At 38.4% G+C, this 24962-nt stretch overlaps 1 protein-coding gene across 9 annotated transcripts in view; it reads left to right on the top strand.

Moving 5' to 3' along the window:
• LOC101744306 (uncharacterized) overlaps positions 1 to 24962 on the top strand; it is a 29392-nt gene that overhangs the window by 1550 nt on the left and 2880 nt on the right. For 4 of the 9 annotated variants that reach the window (XM_021353496.3, XM_062670685.1, XM_062670686.1 and 1 more), the window contains 5 exons: positions 2373 to 2528; positions 3764 to 3887; positions 4611 to 4714; positions 8087 to 8236; positions 14830 to 14910. In XM_021353496.3, the coding sequence (XP_021209171.1) occupies positions 2373 to 2528; positions 3764 to 3887; positions 4611 to 4714; positions 8087 to 8236; positions 14830 to 14910 (615 nt within the window). Of the gene's footprint in view, positions 1 to 19; positions 863 to 1304; positions 1427 to 2372; positions 2529 to 3763; positions 3888 to 4610; positions 4715 to 8086; positions 8241 to 14829; positions 14911 to 24962 lie in introns of those variants that run through there. The other 5 variants (XM_021353495.3, XM_021353497.3, XM_021353493.3 and 2 more) reach the window with 5 other exon arrangements.

Genomic DNA, 24962 nt, shown 5'->3' with positions numbered 1-24962 from the left:
TTAGTGTGATGAACAGATTTGTTTACTATTTGTTTGGATGTTGATATCCGTATAAATGAATGAAAGTATTGAGCCATTTTAAATGTTATAAACGTACTTTTAAAGGTATAGCTATGTATTTATTTATCTAGTTTGGGGCCAACTGAACATGTGTGATTTCTCCGAGCTAATTTTCTTTTTGTTATTTTGTAATCTTACAATTTGTACGAAAAATTTCGTCTTGACCAGCTGGGTAGTTAAAACATGAAAGCGCAACAAACCACCAATCCCACTTTCGCATTGAATAGTATTATTATGGATTGAAATTGCCAAGATCTTCTGCTTATCGGGACTTTTTTCAAAGTTCGTTTAAAAGAAGCACCTGTCAAATCGTAGACTCAAATGGATGATTTGTGCATATTTTTTATGGTATTTCAATAACACCGACCGTTGTGAAGCAAGAAAACCTCGAATAAATACGTGCTGTATAAAGTCTTCATTATTATTTTACGGAATCAATAAATTAGTATCACCTAAAATGGCCAGCAGTTTATACAATATATCAACGTACAGCCGTTTAAATTTATCCGAAAGCGAATCTGATATACCCGTTTTCGTAGACGAATATAGAAAACGCATAAAAAGGCAATTGGCACGAGAAGAGGAGCCGCCGAAGTCTTCGTTTATTTCGTTTGTTCAGAAAGGGCTCAGTATAACCGACCTAACGTGGTTACAAGACAATCGAGATAGATTCTTCAAGGGCACGGAAAACAAGACATTGGTGAAACTGGACTATTTATCAGAATGTGGTTATATTTTTTGTATGGAGTTTTCGCCGGAGGGAGATTTCGTGATTATCGGTCATTCGTCTGGATTAATTCAGGTAAAGAATCTCTAATTACCATTATTGGAAATTGTGAGTTGGTATTATTCGAAGTGTAGCTAATAAATAAGTACTTACATGGACACTATGTGGCACGACCATCGATTAAATTGCTAAATACATAATGGCTCAAAAATAAATGTGATATTAAAAATAGCTGAATATGGCGTAAGGCACAACAGAAACTAGATACATAAAATGTCTATAATACGTATATTTTTAAACAAAAACTGTAGAACGAAAATCAGTGAATCTAGTAGGCTGCGGTACAAACACATGGAGGAAAAAAATGAAGTTCTTTCGGAATACATTAAAAACATTAAATATCATTATAAAAATGAAGAAAATCCCGTAATTTGGTATCCACTTTTTCATAAAACGAGATTAAAAGAAAAGAAAGTCTACGCTTGGATTCAAGATAATTTTGCTAAATTTTTAAAAGGTACCGCGAATAATATTACTTATAATAGATGGTACTTCACGGAAAATGGCTATATTACGACTCTACAGTATTCTCCAAGCGGATCTCATGTTATTGTAGGACATTCATCAGGCTTAATTCAGGTATTCAGAATTCCTTTATGCGTAGAAAATTATGCATTAGAACAAAATTTACCTTGAGTTTTTTTAGTTCAATTTCCATTGTCATTGTATTTGTACTGTAGCGTTTTTTTTAAGATAGTCATACGACTTTACTTACTCACCCGAAGTTAAGTTACCACTGGAGTACAAGATAAACATGACGTAATTCTTTCAATGGATTTCAGTGAAGATTGAATTCTCAATTACATTGACACAGAAGCTACTTCACCTTTCAAGTGAATCCATTATTGTTACGGTAGATTCAGTTAAAATGCTCGTGCGTACTTGTGACATGTCCACTGCCGATAATTACCGTGGATCAACAGCTTTGGAATTAGAAGCTATACTGCTAGGTTGTACTGACGAAGGCATGCCTTAGCTAGCATCATAGGCGGTCATACACTGTTCTTCGGAGTGTGTTAAATTGGGAGATAGAAATAACAAGACCTATTGCGCTCAGCTGCAGAAGAGAAGAATGAAATGAAAATTCGTTTAATTCTGCCCAGACTAAGCATAATTGGACAGAAGCCTGGGCGAGACGAGCTCTCATTTCACATATTTTTATCTACAATGCAGTAGTAGTAAACTACTGTGCCCAACTAGGAGTCTGCCCAAAACTAACAGATATGTTTTTACAAATAGATGTTTAAGTTATTATAATAATATGTGTGATTAACAAGGAAAGCGTAAGTGCGTAAGAGTTGAACGGTGTTTTTTATCGAATGGGGATAATGAGAACATCTAATGAGTCTATTCCATAAGACCACTGTGTTATTCGGAACCTCAGTATAAATTAATTTATTATTAAATACCTTAGGATTGATTAGGAATGTTGCTGATTCCTGGCCAATAACACAAAATTCCAGGTAGCAAAATGTACAATATGTTATTTGTTCCGTTTTTAATTTTAATAATTTACTATTTATAGATGCGCCACGGTAGTACAGGTACAGTGCTATGTACATTGAGAAATGTGCAGTTTCCGCCCAAGCCAGTGTACGCCATTGAATACAGCATGGTCGAAGAAAGAGTTTGCTACGCTGCTTGTATGGACGGTGCAATTTACAGGATCGAAATACCCAACGTACGTTATAAATTTTTGATTGGTGGTAGTTGTGGAATCTCAGGCCCGTACCAATTTTTCTAATGAAATACGTACTCAACAAATGTTCACGATTGACTTTCACAGTGAAGGAATAACATCGTGTAATAAAAATGAAACCCGCCAAATTATAATTTGAGTAATTACTAGTGGTAGGACCTCTTGTAAGTCCGCGCGGGTAGGTACCACCAACTCGCCTATTTCTGCCGTGAAGCAGTAATGCGTTTCGGTTTGAAGGGTAGGGCAGCCGTTGTAACTATACCGAGACCTTAGAACTTATATCTCAAGGTGGGTGGCGCATTTACGTTGTAGATGTCTATGGGCTCCAGTTACCACTTAACACCAGGTAGACTGTAAGCTCGTCCACACATTTAAACAACAAAAAAAAAAACGACGGCAGTTCCATGGTCGAGAAACACCAAAGCTCACAATTAAATATTCGATGATTTTTTTATTTATTCGAAATTCTCCCGATGTTTCGTAAAGTTGCTATCAAAGATTTTGTTTATTCGTATATTGAACAAAAATGTATCTACATGTTAAAAATAAAATATTTGCGAACTCTTTTGATGCCTTCAGTATCTTAGCGCCACGAGTTCTATGTATGAAACTAAGTAAAATGAATTTACCACTTAGGTCCATCGGGAATCGTTCACCAACAAAGCTCTAGCTAGATCCACTCAGTCCTCTCGTACTTCTCTGAAGTAATTTTATTCCGTCGAATGCAGAATTGAATTATTTATCGCAAGCGAAATTCTCAGCTTTATTCACAGTTCACAAAAATATTGTCAATGAAACTTATTACGTTCATATGAATATTTGAAAGTTAGTTTTTAAATGTTGCCGGTAAATTTAACATTATTGCTTTGCTTTAAATCTAAGTCTAAGGTACGAACGAATATGTATGTATTTTTACTAAAAATTACGTAATACGTGTACATTAATATTTTTCTCAATTAGGAATAAATTTACATCAATTCTACATACTTGAAAGTATATGGCATGATTCGTACAACGCTGGCTATATGGCTTGTGATATAAATACGACGGTATTTTTGCTGGTCCGTGATTTAACATACCAACGGTTCCACAAATCCAATGTTAGCTTATAGACAAGAGAGTGACATAAACATATCTATATCCCGGGAAAATGCAACGTGTTTAATTAATTTCCTAATCTACTCAAATCCAAATCTGATACGTCTACCTAATCTTAGGTTGTGGCGCCAATAGAGGAACCTCCACTATTCTGTATTAGAGCCGATCCTGCTCTAGAATCGTTCAACATGCAATTCTATGGAAGTCCTGGGATATCATCTTATTCCACACCATTCATCACCCGTAAGAGCAATTCTTTTGATGAATAATGTGATAGATTTATATTATGTTATATTATACTAGGACAGGAGAGTTTCATTGTAGAAAAGCTAAAAATAATCTCATCCTCCGACAGTTATGTAAATACATATTTACGTTTATATTTTTAATACGCTTTTATTAGCTTCATTAGCTTCATTAGCTTAAATACAAGTAAAAAATAAATAATAGTTTAAAAAAACTAACAAAATACGCTTTTATAGAAAATCCAACTAAAAATTGAAAATAAATTTTAATAAATTTGAATACAAAATTGTGTAAGAAAAAATTATTTTATTGTAAAAAAAGCGTGAGGTGCATGGTATCAGTAGTTATAAATATTTTATGAACAGCTATGAGTAGAAGGGTTATTTTGATAATATCCTGAAAAGCGCCCCACGATTTCTTACAACAAAATCATTTTTCTTACACTATTTTTAATTCAAATTTATTAAAATTTATTGTTACAGTATTTATTAATAAAATTGAACAATCTCGAAACGTTTCAAACATTTCAAAATTCCAATGTTTGGTTCAAGGCATTTGATACAAAGTAAATTCTGGTAATCGTATCAGAAAAATTGAAGTATGTTATTGTGTACCTACATCGGTTTTGTTATAAGTTTTGATATAACACACAATATTGTTAAAAACTTTGTTACAGCGTGTGACACTTATACAAGAATTAACTAGTTTTTCTTGTGACAGAGCGATCCCCTGCGCTTTCTCTCGGTCTGACCGCTGATCAAACTAAAATGGCGGTCGGTTACGGAGATAGTTCAATAAAAGTATACGATATGGAGACTCAAGAAGTAAGTAATGTTTTTGTTTCTTGTTTGTCCTTTATCTGATATTTATAAATAGTGAATGTTTTAGGTTTGTATTTGTTTGGTGTAGTCGAGCCAATATCATGCATTAAATGTATGATTATTACACTATACTTATTATTATTATATTTAAAAAAAAATTAAATTTCATTAATTTAAATTACTAATTAAAATTAAATTATATAAAAAAAGACATTATTGAAATATTTATTCTTAAAAACCACTATAAAATAGATTGCGGCTGGTCTACGACATAAGCCACCAGTGGTTAGGGCTTCGGAGTGAGAAATCTCATCACAATACGCGCCATATCACAATATCAAGCTTATTGGCAACAATAGACCTAGCCGTAATCAATGTCCCAGTAGAGCGTAATAGCTAATATATTTTTAAGAACTGGTTGAGATTGGTACAGCAGAATCAACAAAACCATATTTCTGGGCAATTTGTTGATAAATAATCCTAGCCACTTGGTTATGTCTAAGCAAGTACTCGTCATTAGGAAAACAAGAACACCCAGAAACTATATGTCTAATAGATTGTTCTGGACGGTGACATGCCCGACAAATGTCGACCATCCTACCTTTTAATATATGTATGTATATTTCCGGTAGTTGTTCATCATGATAAATTCGTCCGTAATTGCAAAAACCAAGCCTTTAGTTTCTTCAAAGAAGATACTGAATCGTAATCAGGCCGCGGAAGCTAATTGGTCTGCATCAGGCCCTGTGAGAGCCGGTAGAACTTATCGTGTAACTGCATGCTCTTCCTGACGGCTATGCGATTCTAAATACTCACAGCCTTCCAACTTCCGTTAGCCAAGGATAGTGGAGTGAGTCCCTCGTTGACTCAAACGACATCCAGATAGATTCATGTTTTGCTTAAGGAAATATTCCCTAAGGCCGTACATGTACGGTTATGTTGATCCTTGGTATTTAATATCCTACGAACCCCACATTTCTGAGGAACATACAACCTTATTATTATATAGTATAATACTAAATTTACTTTAAATGAAATAATTCGATTTAAATGCTTAGAGTTCTATTCTTTGTTTGAGTCTAACATATGTAGTTCAGGATAGGTAATAATTGCAACTGTCGCTTTTATTACCATTGCAATAAAGACACTCAGTGATCCACTTTTTGCTGCAAAGATTGTCTCCTTTTTGCGACATATTTTTGTCTTGATTTTGTGAATTTTAATACCATTAATATTAAAAATGAGTTCGCATTTTTATCTGTGACATCCATTCATTCAACCTCGTTAGGTTCTCCTAACCTGGGCGGTCCCAGACAACATAATGTACGGTTTCATCTCACGAATTGCAGTACGCACAACGCTGCTTGATAATAATCAAAAGCCCAGTGACAAAAGGCCTAACGAATGATAAATCTGTATAATTCGGGACCGCTTGAACCATATATAATACCGTGAAGGCGTAGACGAAACCGCGAATAAAATGTTACGGTCCAATCTCGGTTTATTGCTCAAATAAATTTTACATAGCTGCAATTTTACGAGCCCTAGATCATTTGAATTCGGGACTCTGGTCCAAGATTCTTTCTTACAATTAGTTTCGGGTTTTTTTCGACTGCTACTGTTATTATAACCTTGGAGCTATCACATTAGGTAATGCAATCCCAGCGATAAGTGAAGATTTTATTACATTATTGTAAATGAACTAATGTGTAGACGACCCATCTGATGTTAGGCGGTTACTGGAGCCCAGTGATACCAAAACCTAAATGCCGCCTTTAGACATAAAGATAATGTCACAATTGGTTCGCAATAGCAGCTACTGCTAATGCTTACTAGTCATCAGAAATATGTAGTAGTAGTAGTGCGTATTAATAAAATAATTAGTAATTAATAACTTTAAAGCAGTAATGCGATTTATTATGTGACAATATTGTAAAAGTAATCATAGCGTTAAAAGAATAGGTATGTAGGTAACTAATGGGTGATGACATAATTTTTTTAACATGAATGATTATAATGAATATTTATGACTAATATTGATAACATTGTAAATAACTTAAAGAGCTATCCTTCTTTCGGATTTCACCTCAAGTAGAAACTGTCACCACAGGTACTTAGGTAATGAATTCGACTTTGTCACGCTAACCACAAAGTGTTTCAAACAAGGGAAATATCAAAATCTCATTAAACAAATATGGGTTTATATCAACCAAGTAAATAAATAAAACAATTCTACTGCAACAAGAACATAGACATTTATTTAAAAAATGCATTTCTGTTGCCTTCATATGCAGACGATTATACATATATTATAGAGGGGTGAAAGGCTATTTGGTTTAAGCGACATTTCGGTTAATACGCCACATTTATCTTTGTAATTAAAGGCTTATTTAATTTTATATTAACTAGTAAAAAAAATTTTTTTTATGTGAACTCCAATTATGTTTACCAACATTCAAATAACTGAAGATTTTTTTTCATAATATTTTTTCCAAATTTTAATTTCCAAATGCTCTCCTGTAAAGTTACAAAAATGTCGCTTAAGCCAAATAGCCATTCAATTTCACCCGTCGACGTGTACGTCACACGAGATGGTACGAGGTCCAATACTCATGGCCGTCAGCAATGATAGGTACAGAATTGAGCCGCTGCCTACGTAATTTCGATTTTTTCCGCTACCTAATCACTGTTAATAAGGATTGCGACGTTGAAGTGGCAGTGGGCAGGCCACATTGCTCGTAGAACGGATGGCCGTTGGGGCCAGAAAGTTCTTGAGTGGCGATCGCGTACCGGAAGACGTACCGTGGGTAAGCTTCCTACAAGATGGACCGACCATCTATTGAGGTTCGCGGGGATCCGCTGGATGGCTGGGCAGCGCAGGACCGGTCCTTGTGGCGAGGCTTAGGCTGATAAGTAATCACTGATAGCCTAAGGGGCTATGAATTAATAGGCTCAACCTGAGAGAATTTGTTAACACGAGAAGTTCTGGCGAGAAATTCAGTAGGTTGTACAATCGAGCAAAGATAGAAATTGTCGAATACGAAAATGATCGGTGCTTGGAGAACATAATAGTACCGAGGGTGTATTCGGAGGTTCCGACATGTTATGAACGACGGCGTTAAGATAGTTATCATGACGCGCCACTCTTTCAAAAAAACGTTCTGAAGTTTTATTTTTATTTTTTTTATTGCCTTTGTAGGCAGACGGGCATACGGCCCACCTGATGGTGAGTGGTTACCGTCGCCCATGGACTTCAGCAATGCCAGGGGTAGAGCCAAGCCGCTGCCTACCGCTAAGTTGTCATAATTTTGAAATATTTATTTTACTACCTAAAAATAAGCTATTAATAAACTTAACTGGAAAACGTTTTCGTAGACAGAGCAGACTTACAAAGTCCACAAACTCCGTCTTCAGTTTATACCGAAGAAGTTACAGAGAATGCACTTCGGTCAAGTTTGCGCTTTGAGATGCCACAAGGATAGGCCCTACATGTTCGCGAGTGCTGCCTGGGACAAAACTTTGAGAGTTAGTAAGTCTTTAATTATTAATCAGTCACTTTCGTAATAAATTTAATCAATTAATTGAACGATAGTGCATTTCAAGGCAGCTGTATGTCACCTGGTATCCAGCTCTATGTTTCCTTAGTGAAAGTAAAATAAAATTAGTAATGTATGTGTGAGCACGTGACTGGACTGGACGTGGACGAATGACGTTATCGTGGCCTAAAAAATAAGACCCAGTGTACAAGTGCGATAGTTGTTACTATGCCAGTGCTCAAATCCCGCGTTCACATTTATTTTTATCTAATATTAAACGTATTTAATTACATAACATTTAAATAAATAGCTTCCGCGATGAAAGAACATCGTGTAATAAAAAACACATTCGCAAAAATTATACATTGCGCTCGGTTAGGGTACTATTACTGTCCATTTCTATCTAGGAACAGCCTGGAATGCCGTTTTGAAGGGTTGGGTAAAGCGTTATGACTGATTCATATGTCACTTGTCTCAAGAATAGGTGAAGATATTCATATTCTATGGATTCCGGTAACCACGCAACATCAGGTAAACATAAATGAAACAAAAATGTCCCCGTCACTCATAAGTATCGACATAAAAATGTAATTAGCACCATTACACAGTGAGATTGATATTTAATAATTAAATAAAATTGAGATATGATTTTAGTACAACTTTGCTAACGATTCGCTAAGTAGTAATTAGGATTTTTGGTAGCGGCTCTTAAAAGTATTATTTTATTCACAAAAGGAGCTTTCGTTTGAAAACCACGTAGCTTCGGTCTTGTTCGTGAAATAAAATATTAAGCACGATTAAATACCTTATGAGCTTAACTGAAGGCGCAGATTTGAATATTCTCAAAGTCCCTTTGAGCAAACGGCAAAATACTAAACAATTTACTTAATTATCCGCCGACAACACAAAGTTAAGGTACGCAAACTAAAAATACAATGCAGTCGACAAAATACAGACCGTTGTCGGTATTTAGCATTTATTCTTTTTGTCAGGAGCATGCAATGACTAGCTTGTTTGTTTAGACGAATAAGTGCTGCAATTTTAATGCTGCTAAGAAACAAACAATATACCCTAAGGACTGTTTTGTTTTCATCGGGTAATTGCGGTGCTCGTAATCGTACGTACGTACGGTTGTGACAAATAAATATGTTAGAAAATCCAGTGTATATATTTTTTTATAATACATTCGACAATCTACAACAATTATACTGGTGGTAGGACCTCTTGTGAGCCCGCACGGGTAGGTACCACCGCCCCGCCTATTTCTGCCGTGAAGCAGTAATGCGTTTCGGTTTGAAGGGTGGGGCAGCCGTTGTGACTATACTGAGACCTTAGAACTATACCTCAAGGTGTGTGGCGCATTTACGTTGTAGATGTCTATGGGCTCCAGTAACCACTTAACACCAGGTGGGCTGTGAGCTCGTCCACACATCTAAGCAATAAAAATAAAAATAAAATCTATTTAAAACTAAAATGAATACTGAAGATTTGACGCAAGATGTGTTTTCCGGTTAAGAATCAATAAAGAAATCTTAAATCGAACGAACAAGATTGTATTCTGTTCAAGCTACTCCTTTTTGGATATTGAGTAGAGTAAAACATAAATGCGCATTTTAAATGAAATTATTTTCTAAGAGATATTCTAATTAGATTTAAAATATTAAATAAGTTAAACGAAATCAAAAAGTTTTTTATTGAAGTCTATCTTCAGAGGCACTTTGAAAGCATTATAACTTTACTGCGGATTTAGAATGAAGTATTATCACTGAAAAGAATCAGTAAGAAACTCAGTGTTTGTTCTTTTTCAAATATAGGTACGGACATCACTCAAAATTTAAATAGATATACATAATAATATGTATATAATAGGAGATAAAGTATGAAATTGCCGTTTTATTCTAATAGGTACTTCGAATTGACATAGAAACTTCATGGTTTGAGATTTATGAAAAGTTTCAACTTTTTTCAGATGGTGTTATGAGGTTCTTCTTTTAAAAAATGTGCAATATTCGACTATAGACTCAGTTGTTTTTTTTTATTCAACTTAAACAAGAAAGATGGATAGTTCGAAAATTCGAGTCGAGAAATTCGAGAACTAACGCTGCAGAAACAGTTTGCAATATCAATGTTGCGCTTAGAGAGGGGAATGCTAATGAACGCACCGTGCGATTTTGGTTTAAACGCTTTATTGATGGAAATTTTAATTTGAAGAAATGACTGGAATGACATGGAAGACCGCCCACATATTTGAATAACAATGAATTGAAAGAGATGGTGGAAGCCGATCCGAGTCACCTTACATACATCATGAATCGATCTTTACCATTATTGCTCCATGATAACGCGAGACCTCATACAGCACGAGAAACCGTTTTAACTCTACAGGAACTGCTATTAGAAACCATTCGTCACACTCCGTATTCGCCAGACCTTTTTTTTTTTTTCGGGCCGGGGGCCGAACGTCCTACGAGGTCCCCGCACCTAGGGGGCGCGCGGGGTATGTGAGACTCAACGATCTGCAGGTGTTGAGAGCAAATCGCGGGCCCAAGGATTTTAGGGCCCACCAAATAAACGACTCCCCTGCACTCTTACACCCGACGTCCGATCTCCGTCCGGGGTTAGAACCCGTTCAGAGTAGGGGGGTTCCCGCCGTCAACACTACAACCAGACACGCGGCGCCATCCCGAGGACGCCCGACCGACGGGTCGTCGAGGCGATAGTCGACGACTAACGACGTCGGTCTCCGCGGTACGGCGGCCCTACCAGGCCGCCCGGGCGGTGCCGCTGGTGTTCCGGGATACCCCGCTGGGCCAGAACCAGCCTGCCGGGTCGGAACGCGATACACCGCCGACCGGGTTGCTCTTCAACAGTATGTTCGGCGACGACAGCGACGACGAAAATGCGACCGCATCGCAGTTCGTAGCCGCCGACGCGCCGTCCCGTCCTCCTGGTGCCAGCGCGCTAGAGTGACGGTAGCGTGCGGCGCAGCCTCAACCTTCTTAGGTCGCCCCGTGACCATCACCGGGAGGAGACTGCCTCCTCATAGGGGCCTCCTCCGACCCCCGGCCCGACGGCGGCGGCACGGCGCCGAGAGGGAAGAAGAGCTCTCCCTCTCCCGTTCCGCCGCCTCCTTCTGCGAGATATTCGCCAGACCTTGCTCCAACTACCATGTTTTTCGTGATTTGAACAATTTTCTACGTGATAAAAAGTTTTACCCCAGGAGGCAGTACAAAATCATTTCACACAGTTTGTAGAATCTAGATCACCAGAGTTATATCGCAAAGGCATAAATGACTTTCCTATTAGATGGCAGTAATGTATAGATAATAACGGTAGATATTTTGATTAAATAAATATGTTAAACGAAAAATAAACCAATTTCAATTTTTCAGCATTTTTCGGCATTTTCATACTGTAAGCCCCTAATATATTATTATTAAACGTATACTTTACACAGAATAAAGATGACTTACACTAGAAAAAACATGTCTTTTTTTTATTGCGTAGATGGATGGACGAGCTCACAGCCCATCTGGTTAAGTGATTACTGGAGCCCATAGACATCCACAACGTAAATGCCGCCACCCACCTTGAGATATGAGTTTTAAGATCTCAGTATATTTACAACGGCTGCTCCGCCCTTCAAACCGAAACGCACTGCTCCTTCACGGCAGAAATAGGCAGGGTGGTGGGCAATGGTTAACGTAAAGACCACTACTATATCCCTCGGATCGTGTCTTTCTTTATACCAGAAAATGGCTGAGTTCAAAACTGAGCGTGTAGTTTCAGATCAGAAATAATGAAAAAATCAGATAGATGTGAATCGAATGAACTTATATTTCATCCCATATCATCCCGTCATTTAATTTCATCCCAGTTGATTAATGTCTCAAATTAATCATATTCATTGCATTTCACTCCATTTTGTCATTTTTCATAAAAATAAGAATAAAAACTAAAATAAGACAGGACTTAAAGGTCTTAGTTACCAGGTCATAAAATCCCTTAAAAAAAAAAATAAGACATCTTCGAGGAGATATTATCTACAAGTAACATCAAAGTCACGTTAAAACTGAAAATTATCCAAATAATATTCTACAAAAGTTTTATTATAGTAACAAAATTAAATAACAGTTTACGTTTTAAAAAAAAAGTGCACTTTTCCATTATTCCGTTTGAGTACGTGAAGCAAGTTGCTAAACACTAAACTTTCTAACACACCTTGAATAATAGATAGCGGACAACGACCGCGAACACACTCACGCTGAACTTTGTCGAGATTAAAACATTTCTCTTTGAGGTTAAACATGAAAATTGTTATTTGAAGAACCTTAATTTAAGTACAAAAGAATTTTGAGTTATTAAATTGAAAATTTCTCCAGTACTGTTCTGATAAAACGATACGCGTTGTAGAGATACGGTATAATGTCAAATGTGTAGGTTTAAATTGTCGAGAACGAACGGAAAGAGCGTCTGAAATTCTTTTAACGTAATTCTGCTTTGAGGATACGTCACAGTGATAAAATGCCTGCTCTTCAAAGGCTTTTTGTACGAATATTTCGAGGCCTGACGTTATAGTTAAGCCTTTCCAGTCTGTTCGTAGTACAGATATGCACAAAAACACATTGCGGTCTAAATACGTTTAAATTTCGGACGTTTGTGAACGTGAGTTGTAAATACAGTAAAAGGAAACCGCTGACCGCTAAACAAAATTGTAGGTAAAATAGCCTTCTTAAAATATTTTAATTAATTGTGACAAGACAATATGTAACTAATGTCAAGTAATTAGCGTCCCTGGTTTCTGGGCTGAGGTTCGTCTGTATGATTCCCACGTCTGGCAAACAATAAACAAGTTTGTTTGCTTGTTGTTGGAATGTTTAATATTTATAAATGTATATATTTAAACGTATTTGGGATCCCAGCTTGGGGCCAGGTGAATGTGTGTGCTTTTCTCGGTCTCTTACCCAGTTCCATCAGGTGGACAAGAATTATCTAAGGAAAGAAATAAATATATGCAAAGTTACATTATAAATGCAAAGTTTTGTACATAGGTACTAATTAGAAAAAATGCCCTAACACAAATTAAACAGATTGACAATGTCTTGTATGAATAATGCCCTTTAATGAAAAGTTTGAACAAAGTCTCAATTACATTGAATATCGCCTGTCCTACACTATGAATGGAGCCCATGGCTACTTCTCTCCAGAAATAGTCAAACTGGTGCTATCTAACTGTGTGAGTTCACAATTGACGCAACCACCAATAACATAAAATTTCGCACACGACAAGATCGCAACGCGGTAGAAAGAAAGAAACATTCACAATGTCGCATATTTTATTGATCGCAAAAAAAACCTTGAACGAATTAAATAATTCTCGTCTTCTGTTTAGGTAACAACTTCGCCGTTTTAGTTAATGAACCGTAAAAGCGTGCCTCCCTATCTATTCGAATACTGTTATTGTAGGGAGTATATATTTTTTCCTGTTATACCCTCTATATGAATTTCGAATCATTAGTTAGGACAACGCGGCACGTCCCTGAGTATATTTTCTTTTTTTATGTATGAAGCCTGAATGGTATTAGTCGAAGTTGATTTGGTGTATTATTTTATTATTGCCTATTAGGCAAACGAGGCCTATGGCTTATGGCCCGCCTGATGGCACTCATGGACGTCACAGTAAAGCCATTTTTATTTTGCAACAAGCTAAAGATATCTCTGGTTACTGAAGGGATTTAATTTGTGTGAAGGAATTATCGAATACGGATTAGCAATATTAACGTATGTGAATAAATAAATGTGTATTACTTTCTTCGTTTTCATAGACACAATTAACTTTACTTTTACGGTTTGATCCGCGTTTTTAATAGTCTTTATATTATTTTCTATTATTCGAATAGGCACTTTACGATTTTCGTGGTCAGGGACGACTTAACAGTTTCATGATGGCAAATCGTAACAGTCATTTTAGGTATGAATCAATATAATTGATTGAAGTTGATTGCATAATAAAAACTTTCATCGCTCGGCTGATAATCGAAAAGGCAAAAGGATGTGGTAACATAGTGCATAAGAAGGTGTTGTAATACGCTTCATGTTGTTAACTGTTATTTTTTCTACGGAGTGTACACGCGTTGCTGAATGACGTGTTAGCTGTTTAAATGTAACTAATAATTCGCCTAGGGGACTGACAAAAGAGTGTGAACTGTTTTAACCTTAGCAAAGGTAAATTATAATTTTCGTAATTACTGGTGGTAGGACCTCCGCACGGGTAGGTACCACCACCCCGCCTATTTCTGCCGTGAAGCAATAATGCGTTTCGGTTTGAAGGATGGGGCAGCCGCTGTAACTATACTTGAGTCCTCAGAACGCCTCAAGGCGGGTGGCGCATTTAAATTATAGATGTCATGGGCTCCAGTAACCACTTAACATCAGGTGGGTTGTAAGCTCGTCCACCCATCTAAGCAATAAAAAAAAGTGGCGAAACCTCTCAACTGCCGAAATAAACTCTTGTATCTTCCTTGGCAATTCGAATGGAAGCACTTCAGAGATTGATTCTTCTATTTATGTTCTTCTGCTTAGATTTGGGACATAAGGTGTCAAGTCGGCTGCGTTATGACGTTCGAAGGTGTTGACGTATGCAGTGACAGCATCGATCTAAATGTAAGTGAAATATTTGTTTTTAATACGCTTTTATTAGCTTCACTTGTATGTATGTTTGTATGTTTGTAACTGACTCCTTTAGACGCGATTTTGACTCATTTCAAACGGCCAGATTTCATTCAAACTTTGTAGATTTATCGAGGACCGATGACAATACACTAATTTGATAAGATTGTTTCATTATTCAATTTGCAAAATAAGATTTTTGCCAATTTATATAATTTTTATCTATAGTCGACGAGGCAGGAATTGATGTTAAAGTACTTAATAGTTTTAAAAATACGCTTTTATAGAAAATTTAACTAAAATTGAAAAATAAATAATAGTTTAAATTACTAAAAAACACGCTTCATAATAAAAATAACTAAAAAATAGAAAATAAAATTTAATAAATTTAAATTGAAAATAGTGTAAAATATATTTTATTTAAAAAAAAGCGTGGGGTGCTTTTTAAGATATTTTTAATTTAATCTGTTCATGAATCGAATCCAAAATCCAAATATTGTACAAACTGTTCGCTCATTATAATTTTAATTGTATATTAATGCTAAGAATTTGTAGTCGTCGTGGCCTAAAGGATAAAACGTCCGGTGCATTCGTATGTAGCGATGCACCGGTGTTCGAATCCCGCAGGCGGGTACCAATTTTTCTAATGAAATACGTACTCAACAAATGTTCACGATTGACTTCCACGGTGAAGGAATAACATCGTGTAATAAAAATCAAACCCGCAAAATTATAATTTGCGTAATCACTGGTGGTAGGACCTCTTGGAAGTCCACACGGGTAGGTACCACCGCCCCGCCTATTTCCGCCGTGAAGCAGTAATGCGTTTCGGTTCGAAGGGTGGGGTAACCGTTGTAACTATACTGAGACCTTAGAACTTATATCTCGAGGTGGGTGGCGCATTTACGTTGTAGATGTCTTTGGGCTCCAGTAACCACTTAACATCAGGTGGGCTGTGAGATCGTCCATTCATCTAAGCAATAAAAAAAAAAAGTATTCTCTTTCACTTGATAACGCTTTACTTGACCGCTAAAAATTCTGTCAATCGCATTGACGTCAGTGGTCCCGAGATCGACTTTAATTTAGTCGATTTATCAACTTCAAAGCACGATCATCAATGAGCGCTCTTCGAATTCTGCGTCAAATTACAAAGTCAAGTCGCTGATCAAAGGTAATGGAGATGTTTCAACCAGATTACTTACTGCTTACCGGTCAGTTTTACAAAGGGAGGACTACGGAGTTATCAATCTATCATCAATTTATTAATATCATCAATGAATACAATAAAACTGTAGTGTATCCAGTGTAAAAAAAAAGTAGTAAAAATCGAAATGGAGTAGGTAACAAAGAAATTAATAAAAATAACAGACATTCTTTGATAAATTTTTTCTTTCTTTAGTTTGTCAGTCTGATTTTTATTCGTGCACATCTCCGGTACTACCGAATGGATTTTCATGTAGTTTTCACAAGTAGACAGGTATTTCCTTGGAGCACAATACCGTTTAATTAAAGTCGAATTCAACAAAGAAAGTGGGCGTCATTAAGATACGAAGTATTTCTACTAAATATAATAAAAAATAATTATAAAATAAAAATAGTAATAGAGAAAATATATTGAGACTATATATAGATATGTTACTTATGAAAAATTTGCTAATTTTGTATTTCATTAGAAAATCTGGTACCCTTGAAGTCATCGTGGCCTAACGGATAAGACGTCCGGTGCATTCGTATCGAGCGATGCACCGGTGTTCGAATCCCGCTGGCGGGTACCAATTTTTCTAATAAAATACGTACTCAACAAATGTTCACGATTGACTTCCACGGTGAAGGAATAACATCGTGCAATAAAAATCAAACCCGCAAAATTATAATTTGCGTAATTACTAGTGGTAGGACCTCTTGTGAGTCCGCACGGGTAGGTACACCGCCCCGCCTATTTCTGCCGTGAAGCAGTAATGCGTTTCGGTTTGAAGGGTGGGGCAGCCGTTGTAACTATACTTGAGACCTTAGAACTTGTATCTCAAGGTGGGTGGCGCATTTACGTTGTGGATGTCTATGGGCTCCAGTAACCACTTAACACCAGGTGGGCTGTGAGCTCGTCCACCCACCTAAGCAATAAAAAAAAAATGTGGTACCTATCTGCGGGATCCGAACACCGCCAATGCCGCTCGATACATATGCGTTGGTTGTGGTGGTAACCTTTAGGCCACGACGACTTCTGATAGCAATCATAACGATATATACGATCATCCCTGACCTGTATTCAGATTTTACGATAAATTTTATCAATATTACGAACGGAGAATATTTAAGCTATTTAAAATAAATATAACACTAGACGATGACCGAGCTTTGCTCGGTTTTTTTTTATAACGCCATCTTGTTGTTTCTTTAAAGCGGTTAGTTACCCTCAATTAAGAAAAATAGTATTATTATTCGCCAATAGATGTCGGGAAGAGTTGATTATTGAAAACACGAATAAAACAACATTTTCTGAAAATAAATCGATTTATCGCCCCCGAAATCCCCTGTATACTAAATTTTATGAAAATCGTTGGAGCCGTTTCCGAGATTCAGATTATATACATCTATATTAATATACAAGAATTGCTCGTTTAAAGGTATAAGATTACTTATACTTCTTTAAAATGTTAATTTAGCTCAAGCTGAATTTAGTTCAGTTTCGTTCCGGTGCAAATCGACCCACTACCGTGAAACAGAATACCAGGAACGTTCAGTGTTGGAGAACTTCGAATAAAATTTTGTTGCTGAAGTTTATGAAATTATGAGTTGCCGAAACGAGTTAAATTATAAGTTTATTCGTAATTTCACGGTAAAGACTTATAAATTTGAAACAAAATGTACACGTAAACATTACCAATAATAAGTTATATTTTCATGTTTCCGTCTGCTTGCTTTTTGTTTATATTAAATACTAGGTGATCTCGGCAACAATAAGCTATTGTTTTTTCCAAATATATTAATAATCACATGGTTTTGTTAACACGACTATACAGCCTACTCGCTATTCTACAACGTGACTGCTTACCTTGACATTGTTTTAATGCCAAGTTGTCGTGGCCTAAAGGATAAGACGTCCGGTGCATTCGTATCTAGTGATGCACCAGTGTTCGAATCCCGCAGACAGGTACCAATTTTTCTAATGAAATACGTACTTAACAAATGTTCACGATTGACTTCCACGGTGAAGAAATAACGTATAATAAAAATCAAAATCGCAAAATTATAATTTGCGTAATTACTGGTGATAGGACCTCTTCTGAGGCCGGACGGGTAGGTACCACCACACTGCCTATTTCTGCCGTGAAGCAGTAATGCCTTTCGGTTTGAAAGGTGGGACAGCCGTCGTGAGACCTTAGAACTTAGATCTCAAGGTGGGTGGCGGCATTTACGTTGTAAATATTTATGGGCTCCAGTAACCACTTAAAACCAGGTGGGCTGTGAGCTCGTCCACCGATCTAAGCAATAAAAAAATAAAAAAAATGTCAGGGGAACAGCTATCATCCGTGGTTATCGCACCATCTCTTTCGAGGCGGCGTGTGTACTGGCTGGGACGCCGCCTTGGGTCCTGGAGGCGGAGGCGCTCGCTGCTGACTATCAGTGGCGGGCTGACCTTCGTATCCGGGGCGTGGCACGTCCCAGCCCCAGTGTGGTCAGAGCGCGGAGGGCCCAATCTCGGCGGTCCGTGCTGGAGGCATGGTCCAGACGGCTGGCCGATCCTTCGGCTGGTCGTAGGACCGTCGAGGCGATTCGCCCGGTCCTTGTGGATTGGGTGAATCGTGACAGAGGACGCCTCACTTTCCGGCTCACGCAGGTGCTCACTGGGCATGGTTGCTTCGGTGAGTTCCTGCACCGGATCGGAGCCGAGCCGACGGCAGAGTGCCACCATTGTGGTTGCGGCTTGGACACGGCGGAGCACACGCTCGTCGCCTGCCCCGCATGGGAGGGGTGGCGCCGTGTCCTCGTCGCAAAAATAGGAAACGACTTGTCGTTGCCGAGTGTTGTGGCATCGATGCTCGGCGACGACGAGTCGTGGAAGGCGATGCTCGACTTCTGCGAGTGCACCATCTCGCAGAAGGAGGCGGCGGGGCGCATGAGAGACACGCAAGCCCGCCGCCGTCGAGCGGGGGCCAGGGAGGCGGATCTCGCCCAAGCCCTGGGCCTCTAAGTGTTTCGGGTCCCCTTCATATGTCGGTCTGGGGACAGGCGAAGGGGGCCTAAGAAGACGACGTGCAAGCTGCTCTGCACGCGTTTTACGCAAGAGCATCCGGGTGATGGAAGGCCGGCTATCCTCGACCCACGCTGGTTCTGACCCAGCGGGGTATTCCGTAGGATAGACCATTCTAACCGGCGCCATCTAGGCGGGCTCTGGATAGCCTGCCGACCGAGAGGGCTGGTGGTCGTGGCGCCGACGACCGCCGGTCCGGCGTCCCGAGGGGGAGGGTGATGGGAGAGATGTGCTCCGCACTAAACGCTTCACTTTCCCCCCTTTGCCTTTTCATGGGTTCTGTCTCATGCGAGGTTCGGACGCGGGTTGTTGAGCGACAGGAGGTTTTAGTCAGTTCGACTCCGACATGCCCCGCCTTCCATCCCCAGGGGAGGGCGGAAGTCCGGCGATTTCCTCCTGACAAAAAAAAAAAAAAAAAAGGAGAACAGCTAAGCGACTATCTACCTTTACATATTGTTTTCGAGCCTCTTTTCTCTTTCTGCTACATATCACTTTAGTACCGCCGAGGAGAGTTCATTTCCAAGCAAAAATGTATTATGTAGCAAAAAATAATTCTCTCTCTGTGGGTGGTTCGCGGTTTAAAGGAGATATTTCTTATTGCTTACACGGGTGAACGAGCTCACTGTCCAATGGTGCTAAGTAATTACCGGAGTCTATAGACATCATAACGTGAGTATCGCTATCCTCCTTGAGACTTGAAGTCTATCTTCCAAACGGCTTAGGAATTACGCAAGATACAATTTTTTCGGTTTTGAATTTTAATAAATGATGATGACTTTTTTCATTCTAAAAACTGGTAGATACCTACCTGCCTGCGAGACTTAGATCCCGGCTAAGTCGCTTCGCTCGAGACAAGTACACCGGACGTCTTATCCGTTAAGCCAAAACGACTTCAGATAACAGGATTATTTTTAACAATTCCTAAGGTCACCTCCTACATAGCATAATCTATATATATAAAAATAAATTGCTGTTCGTTAGTCTCGCTAAAACTCGAGAACGGCTGGACCGATTTGGCTAATTTTGATCTTGAATTATTTGTGGAAGTCCAGAGAAGGTTTAAAAGGTAGATAAATATGAAAATGCTCGGAATTTAATAAAAATAAAAATTTTGTGTTCCCGTCGGACGGATTCCTTTTGTTTGTTTGAAGTTTATTTTATACAAAAGCTTAGGTATTTTATTTATCGATTGAGGCAGTACGAAGCCTGCCGGGTCAGCTAGTATGAGACAAAACAAAAATATAACTTTGTTTATTCGTAGATTCGAGGCCCCAAGCGATTCGTGATCAAATTCTTAGTTGCATTTTGACGTGAAAAGTCAGCACCGTTGCAATTTGAACAAAAAAAAAAAAAAACAAAAAAAACTGTTAAATGTAGCCTACAAAAGATAGCCTACCGGAATAGATAGGAGTATTTTTAAGCCAACAGTAATATGCAAGCCATAAATTAGATATACCGTCTATGTTAGATTTTGTCAATACATTTGTCTTCTCGTAAAAGTTCAAATAAACCTTAAGTCGTACGAAATTTGTTACAAAGCGTTCGCTAACCACTTAAAGTTCGTTGCGAAACTTTACAGTATTTGAACAATAATAAAGTTTCAGCCTTTGTTATCTCTCGTACTAATTTTTTTTTTATACAGAGTTTACTTTTTGTTTTAATATTTTTTTAACAACAAACCCCCGGTACGTTCTCGGGGTTAGAGTGCAATTTTTAATTAAAACTTACCGTTGTCATGTCTTCTAAAGTCGGTGTTTCAAACCTCGAGCGTACCTCGTTACGAAGTTTTACGTCGCCTCGCTATGAGTCTCACTCCTTTGATGAATATTATTGTGCTTCGTATTTTTAGCTGCTGAATGCTTTAACTTTACCGTGTGCTGAAAGATGCGGGCTATTTAATGCTTAGTTGAAGATTAAGATTGACGATTTTCTTGTGTTTATATTATAGTATAATAGCTACTTATATGTTTTTCACAATATGATGAAAATTCGTAGAAGATCCATGATAGCCGACATGGGCGAAATGATTGTGTCATTGAAGGTTGCTCAAAGGTTCTCGAGTGGTGACCGCGTACCGGAGGACGTAGCGTGAGTGGTCCTCCCAAAAAATTACGTCCGACCAACGATACAACGATACCGACGACCTCTTGAAGGTCGCGGCAATCGGTTGAATGCAGGCAGCTCAGGACCGGTTCTTGGAGCGAGGCTTGCGGGAGGCCTATATCCAGCAGTGGACGTCTGCAGGCTGAAAGAAAGAGGCAGCTAATTTTTAGAGATTAGAGATTACAAATTTGAGTATATTTGATTGAGACTAATTGAGTTCGGTAGGTATATTTTATCGTGAATATTGTTACGCGCTGGGGTTCGGGATAAATAAAAAATTCTACCGAAGTACAAGTTAACACTGTATTAGCACTTTGAAGACTTAAAACACTCAACAAACACTTTAAAATTCTCAAATCGCTTCTTCCGCTTCACTTCAGGTGATGCGTTCGCTGTTTCGCTTCGAGTAGTTCCGATTAGTGATTGACTGCGTGCCATCTCTGTAACGCTTTTATAGCCCATACCACATCCCTAGAGTTATCGAGAATATTCCGCACATTTCGAGTATTGTGTTTCCGCTATCTGACAATAGATGGCGTTGTAATTCTCGAGCGTTCTAGGTGCTACTAGATCCTTCGATATTCGTTCGACTATTCGGCGATAGATGGCGTTACTCTTACCGGCGTAACAATATTATAATCGTTTTCTTGGTCATACTAAGTTCTTAATTTGTCGATACTAATGAAAGAACTTGTGAGTCCACAGCGGCTACTACCATAATCACTTAACCTCAGGTCGACCGTAAGCTAGTTAGCTTATGTGCGCTAAATAAAATGATACCACATAAACATTACATCAGTGCGTATTTTAGTAGTTCAATTCTGAAATCTTTTTTATTTCGACTAAGAATCGTTTGGTTCTAATACACGGTATTCATTCTAAGTTGTTCACAGTATTCTGAACAAGTTGATTGTATTTTTGTGAAACATTTTGTATATTTATTTCTACTGTGACTACGAAGCAAAGAAGTCAATTTTTCGTATCAATAATTCGCTTTCAATATCTTCAAGGTCGAGAAATGATATAAGTCCCTTCTAAGAAGTAGTTCTGTAAATCACTTGAATATTTTCCGCTTCTTATTGCCAATGAAGGCAGAAGAGATTAGGGTTATCTGATAAAAAAGTTTTATAGTAACTACTGGATCCCGGTTATGCGTTGCTGTAACTATAATTTTTGGTTTATTGCTTAGATGGGTGGACGAACTCACAGCCCACCTGGTGTTAAGTGGTTACTAGAGTCCATAGACATCTACAACATAAATCCGCCACCCACCTTGAGATATAAGTTCTAAGATTTCAGTATAGTTACAACGGCTGCCCCACCCTTCAAACCGAAACGCATTACTGCTTCACGGCAGAAACAAGTAGGGCGGTGGTACCACCCCGCGCGGACTCACAAGAGGTCCTACCACCAGTATAATTGTATGAAAAATAATTTCTTGAAAATAGTCGCGCGTCACATATCGTACGTTGATGGTACTATAACAAAAACTTTTCTTGAAGTACCAAAAGACTTCTTCCAAGTTTCTACATAGCTTAGAGGACTAGCATAGAAACACAGACTTTTGATCATGTAAATTACCTTGGCTTTTACAAGTTGAGTATAGTAAAAAAAAGGAAGGCACACAAGAGTCTGCAGCCCAATCAATATCCAAGGAATCTTTTTTTATTGCAATTTTAAGCAGACGACAACCAGTCCACCTGATGGTAAGTAGTCATCGTCACTCTTTAACATCAGTAATGCTTTTGAAACCTCATTTGAAGAAAATATAATTGGGTAATGGAACTCCGAGCGGCGTTTTATGGTAATTTAATGGAAAAAAAAGAAGAAAATTTATCACAATTGATGATGATCTCCTATGTTCATCGACAATGTGACACTAACTGCGATAAAACCACTCTTCTTTAGTCTAGTTCGAAAATATGTAGCGTTTCCTTGTTGATTCACTCTCGATGAAACATTAGCGAAAAATAAGAAGCTTGGAATTTTAAATAAACCAATTTCTACCGCATTAATCACATTGATGCCTTAGTGCTTACTGATTCTGACTAATGTAGCAAGGATTCCGGTCTTGATTCAGGGTAGAAATCAGTATCTTGAATAAAGATTTTTGCTATTCGAGTCCCGAGTCTGCTGATTCCTATGTCGTACATGTGTATCCGGTATTAAAAGTACAAGCGAACAACCAAGCACGGCGACGTTGAAAGTTGATCATTAAAAATACAATCTAATGCATTTTGGTTTTTTTTTTTGGTCAGGAGGAAATCGCCGGACTTTCGCCCTCCACTGGGGATGGCGGGCGGAGCATGTTGGAGTCGAACCAACTAAAACCTCCTGTCGCTCAACAACCAACGTCCAAACGTCACATGAGACAGAACTCATAGGCAAAGGGGGGGAAAGTGAAGTGTTTAGTGTGGAGCACATCTCTCCCATCACCCTCCCCCTCGGGACGCCGGACTGGCGGTCGTCGGCGCCACGACCACCAGCCCTCTCGGTCTGCAGACTATCCAGAGCCCGCCTAGATGGCGCCGGTTAGAGTGACTTATCCTACGGAATACCCCGCTGGGTCAGAACTAGCGTGGGTCGAGGATAGCCGGCCTTCCATCACCCGGATGCTCTTGCGTAAAACGCGAATGCATTTTGGTTTAGAATTATCTTTGTTTATTCATACTTGTTTTATGTTCGTATTTTTTACAGCTAGTAATAGGGAAGTTTCCTGATATAGTACTGTCACTGTAAAACCAGTTGCTCGTATCGAGTACTTTGTAAATCAGGACTTATTTAGAGTGGGTCACAGCTAAGCGTGTGCTGTCTTGCTAGCTTCGAACCAGTTAAAATCCATCAGTGTTGTGCTGCAAAAATACGTTTTCGAATATACGAATTCCACTATTTCTATTGAAACACAAGTCTCGGTTTTAAAACGAACGCCCAGAGTGAAATGAATTTTCCGTTTCAATTCATTCAGATTTAACGCGGATTAAAATGTTTCTATTTCTGTTGGCCTTCGAACGGATCGTGAATTATTTTGGTTTTCGTTTTCACTGTCATATTTTTGTCGTCCTGTTTAATTTTCACGGTCACCGAAATTTTCGAGATATTTTTAGTAAGTAAAACAGGCACGGAATTGTTTAAGTTGACTAACATTTGATAGTCGTATTTACCGTAGTATTCACAAGTTTTAGATTTAACGTTTTGATCTAATGATACGATTAATATTTTTTTTTTAATTTACGTGAAACGTCGAAATATTATGAAGTCATCGTGGCCTAATGGATAAGATGCCCAGTGCGATATAGAGCGATGCGATTGTGCCCGTTATCGTATTACATCGGAAGGTACCGATCTTTTAAATGAAATACGTACTTAACAAATAGGGATGTAGGTGAAGGACGTAACATCGTGTAATAAAAATCAAACCCGCAAAAAATATAATTTGCGTAATTACTGGTGATAGGACAATTTGTGAGCTCGCGCGAGTAGGTATCAATGCCCTACTTATTTCTGCCGTGAGATAGTAGTGCGTTTCAGCTTGAAAGGCGGGGCTGCCGTTGTACTGTAAAAACCGAGAGTTAGAATTTTAATATCTCAAGATGGGCAGCGGCATTAACGTAGTTGATGTCCATGAGCTCCAGTAACCACTTAACACCAGGTGGGCTGTGAGCTTGACCACCCAACTAAGCAGTTAAAAAAT

The sequence above is a fragment of the Bombyx mori genome, chromosome 10, assembly GCF_030269925.1.
Source record: "Bombyx mori chromosome 10, ASM3026992v2".
NCBI classification, from domain to species: Eukaryota; Metazoa; Arthropoda; class Insecta; order Lepidoptera; family Bombycidae; genus Bombyx; species Bombyx mori.
Note: the sequence above shows the minus strand (reverse complement) of the source record. Positions and strands in the feature narration are given on the sequence as shown.